Below are 3652 nucleotides of genomic sequence, written 5' to 3'. Positions count from 1 at the left end.
AAAAATGGTGATATTTTGAAATGATTGTATGGGGAACCCCCCAGGGGAGTTCCAGGGGGTGTGCCACTGGCATGGGTGGATCGGCCGTCCAAAGTTAGTGGGGGTCGGTCATACATTTGGACTCGATTGGAGCACTCTAAATGGGTCAAAGTGGGATTTTTCAAACTTTGCCCCTACCCAAAAGTTCGACCCAAATTGGGGGACATCAGAATTCGTTTTAGAGGTATAGTTTTTTCGGCAAAGTTTCTTATTTCGATCCCTACAATACGATTTTCACAGAGCAATGAGCAATTTTTAAATCGACCCGCCCTACTATGCATGCTTCGTTTTTTAATCTGCCTATACGGAACGAGCCCGCCGGACTCGGTGTCGCTATATAGCGAATTATTTTTTAATAAGACAAAATCCCAGCACTGCCATTCTGTAAAAGCACGTATGCCTGATTCTACACAGGCACACTGAAATGCTGCCACTTCATCTTTTAGGCACTTGCCACACAAAACTGAGTATCTAACCCCAATCTTGTGGAAATAACCTTTTAGAGTACTTAAGGAATAAACCGCAGAATTAAGTTAACAATGCTGCTTAAGCCTCAGCAGAAACTTGGTTTTATCTTAGTTTCAGGCGTCAAGGTATATTTATGACTCCTGGCATGCAATAGATGGCTATCAGTTGCCTTGTGCTCGACTCAACTCCACTTCAGGACAGGCTGAGGGCCAGTGAATTTTACACCGGACTTAATTTTGTTCGTACAACAGACTTTTCACTATCTCATTCAGCCTGCAGAAGGATCCAAGGTAAGGTATGCTGGTACAATATCGAATGAGTAAATTTGCACTCGAAACAATTTGAATAAATAATACAATAAAAAGCCTTGTGCATTCATTTTTGTAATAAATGATTATTTCATATGTACATATATTCATAACTGATAAGGAAATTTGTGATATCATACAAACAGCTGAGTGCAAAATGTGCTATGATATGTTTAACACCTGATAAGAAGAAATTTGTTAGTACGCGAAAGAAAATTTTTCTAACTTTGCACACGGCGATGACGTATTTGCGATAACTGAAATCTAATGAGATAGTTAGTCAATATATGTAGCTATAAAAAAGGCTTTTAGTTCCTTTTCGAACAACAGTCAGCAGTCGAGCGTAGCTAGTGAAGAATAATAGAAAAGCAAGAGAACGCGCCACGCACAATTAAAAAGCAAAATGGTCTGCAAGCAATGTATCAACAGTAAGTAGTTCGTGGACAAAGAACTTTAATATACTACTGCGGTCAATTTAAGAGGCGGCTTTTAAATTCAAATTTCGATGGCATATCAATTCGGAATTTCTTTTTCTTTTTAATTAGTAGTGCTGTTGTTTACATCTGTATTAAATCGCATGGTTAAATTTGTGTTTTGTGAATAACTAAAAGTGAGTGTAGCGATTTTTATGCCTAATCCCATGCAGAACTGGTATCTTAAAATATCTTCGGTGACCAGATTTAATAAAAGAAGATTTAAATGTGGTAAAAACAATACCAAAAAAGGACAGAAATTGTCCTTGTGATTTTCAATTAACCAAAAACGTCGGCTGAGTAACTTATTTATCACAACCTCTGCTTTAAAGAATGCTTACTTCAAAAAATGGTGTAAATGAAATCTTAAACTATAGTATCATAAACTCAAACTACTTTGCTTTTAAAATGCATAACTATGAGAGTTGCCCAATAGTGAAAACGCTGTAAAATAATAATGAAAATAGTTTTATTATTTTTCTGCTTAGAAGTTAATACACTTCGGTATTCACTAGAAAAAAATTTTCAGAAGCACTTTTGCCACTCAGAAGTGATACCTCCAAAACGAGCCATTGAAATGCTTCAACAGCTTCTTAATGTTTGGCAAAACGTTGAACTCATATTTTATTTTTGATGTTCGGTAAGAAAAGAAATTATTAGGTTCCAAATCAGGCGTAAGGTGTATGACCCATTAACTCGATCTTTTGAATGCTTAAAAACTCTATGTCAGCCAGTCCGTGAAGGCTCGCATTGTCTTAAAGAATAAATTTGTATCGTCTCTTATTTTCTAGCATTTTAAGTTTTTTCGAATTTTTTCGTACAACCAAAAAAAGGTAAATACATTTCTTTTTTAATCAGAAAAAAGTGAAGAATTTCTTGTCAAAATAATAATAAAGAAATATTGTATCCATTGAAGTATGCTAAGATTTCTACTTTTTTCTATGTGTACTTTAAAATTAGTTTCTGTTTGAAGCAAGTGTGATATGTACATTTCCCCATTAAAGAATCTCAAACACGTCAATCATATTTTTTGATATTTAGAAATTTATATTCATTTTTTGATATTTTCCAAAACATCCTTTATAAATGTAAATTGAGATTGATTTTTTTACGGCATGAAAACGGCGTGAGACGCAAAATGAATCACCCTATCGGAAGATTTATAATTTTTTCAAATGACGTCGTACACAAAACATATTTGACACTTGTGAACTAGACCGCTGTAGTATACAACAATGTAACCAGTGGAGCGCGTTAAGGTCAAAACAAAGATTTCCATTGCTCAAATTTTTAATTTTTATTTAGTAAAAAAAAATTATCCAAAAAACAAAATTGGATGCGATGTTCTATAATGAAATTTTTCATTTATTCTTGTTAATTTTTTCGGGCGATTAGCTTCTTCAATATCTTCTCATGAACTGTTCATGAATTGATCCTTCAGTGTTTACATAAACGCGAAGTCAATTCGTCTTTTCAGTCCGATGATCTTCTTTGTTTTGTAGGCATGCAAATAATTCTATTGGTAAATATTGGGAAACTGAAAATTTGATTCGTGTCACTGGTGATGATGCTGCAATTATTGAAAACATTATATTTTGACGCTCTATATTTATTTGATTAACGATGTCGTTACAAGCGTTGATTGATCGCCATTTCCATGCCAAACAAAATAACAACTCTATTAGTCCATGTGATATTACTACGATACCAAAAAAAAAAAAAATACTAAAATCAGTTAAGTTAGTTAGGCTATGATGCCAAAGGTTCACAGCTAAATATCTAAAGTTATTCAACAGTCATAGTTGTTGTCTTCTTTTAAACAAATTTTTAAACATTTTTCTTTGTAATTTTAGCCTGTAAATGCAACACCACCAAATGCGGTGACAATTGTTGCTGTGCCCAGAACTGCAATTGCTGCTGCAAAAATGGACCCAGGGAGCAATGTTGTGCCAACAAAAATTGAAGCAAATCCTCCTTTCCTAAGTGTAGTAAAATGCTTGTTATAATGTTATGAACTTTATGTGCCATAATAGAGAAATCAGATAAATAATGAAATAAAAGTAATTTTCAGCAAAAAAATTGGTTGTTAACTTGATGTTTTTTTATGTAAAAATAATATAAAGTACTGAACTGAGTATGTACCCCTGCATTGATAAATGGTGATCAGAATGGAGGTACTTTTCTAATATTGTTTTTTGATAGATCATGCGTACCTACTGTCAAACTAAATACATAATTTTCTTCAGTATTCATTGACAGTTCATCATGAAAAGGCTTACGTCTCAACAAAGTTTACAAATCGTACAATTGCATTACGAAAATAGACGCTCCGTGAAAAGTGTTCTTTGCTCGTAACCGCCTACG

General features: G+C 33.9%; 1 protein-coding gene across 1 annotated transcript; it reads left to right on the top strand.

Moving 5' to 3' along the window:
- Positions 1 to 1145: 1145 nt before the first annotated feature.
- Positions 1146 to 3379, top strand: LOC128858713 (metallothionein-3-like). The gene is made up of 2 exons (XM_054095195.1): positions 1146 to 1243; positions 3142 to 3379. Exons 1-2 carry the CDS (start codon positions 1219 to 1221, stop codon positions 3249 to 3251), a joined length of 135 nt encoding a protein of 44 aa, XP_053951170.1. The 5' UTR covers positions 1146 to 1218; the 3' UTR covers positions 3252 to 3379.
- Positions 3380 to 3652: the final 273 nt, after the last annotated feature.

Source organism: Anastrepha ludens, chromosome 2 (assembly GCF_028408465.1).
Source record: "Anastrepha ludens isolate Willacy chromosome 2, idAnaLude1.1, whole genome shotgun sequence".
Classification (NCBI taxonomy): domain Eukaryota; kingdom Metazoa; phylum Arthropoda; class Insecta; order Diptera; family Tephritidae; genus Anastrepha; species Anastrepha ludens.
Note: the sequence above shows the minus strand (reverse complement) of the source record. Positions and strands in the feature narration are given on the sequence as shown.

What these genes read in the sequence shown, in the direction of transcription:
- LOC128858713 (XM_054095195.1), top strand. Translation starts at nt 1,219, where the DNA reads ATGGTCTGCAAGCAATGTATCAACA. An exon ending in CTGCAAGCAATGTATCAACA is followed by an intron (nt 1,244 to 3,141) that starts GTAAGTAGTTCG and finishes TTGTAATTTTAG; the next exon opens with CCTGTAAATGCAACACCACC.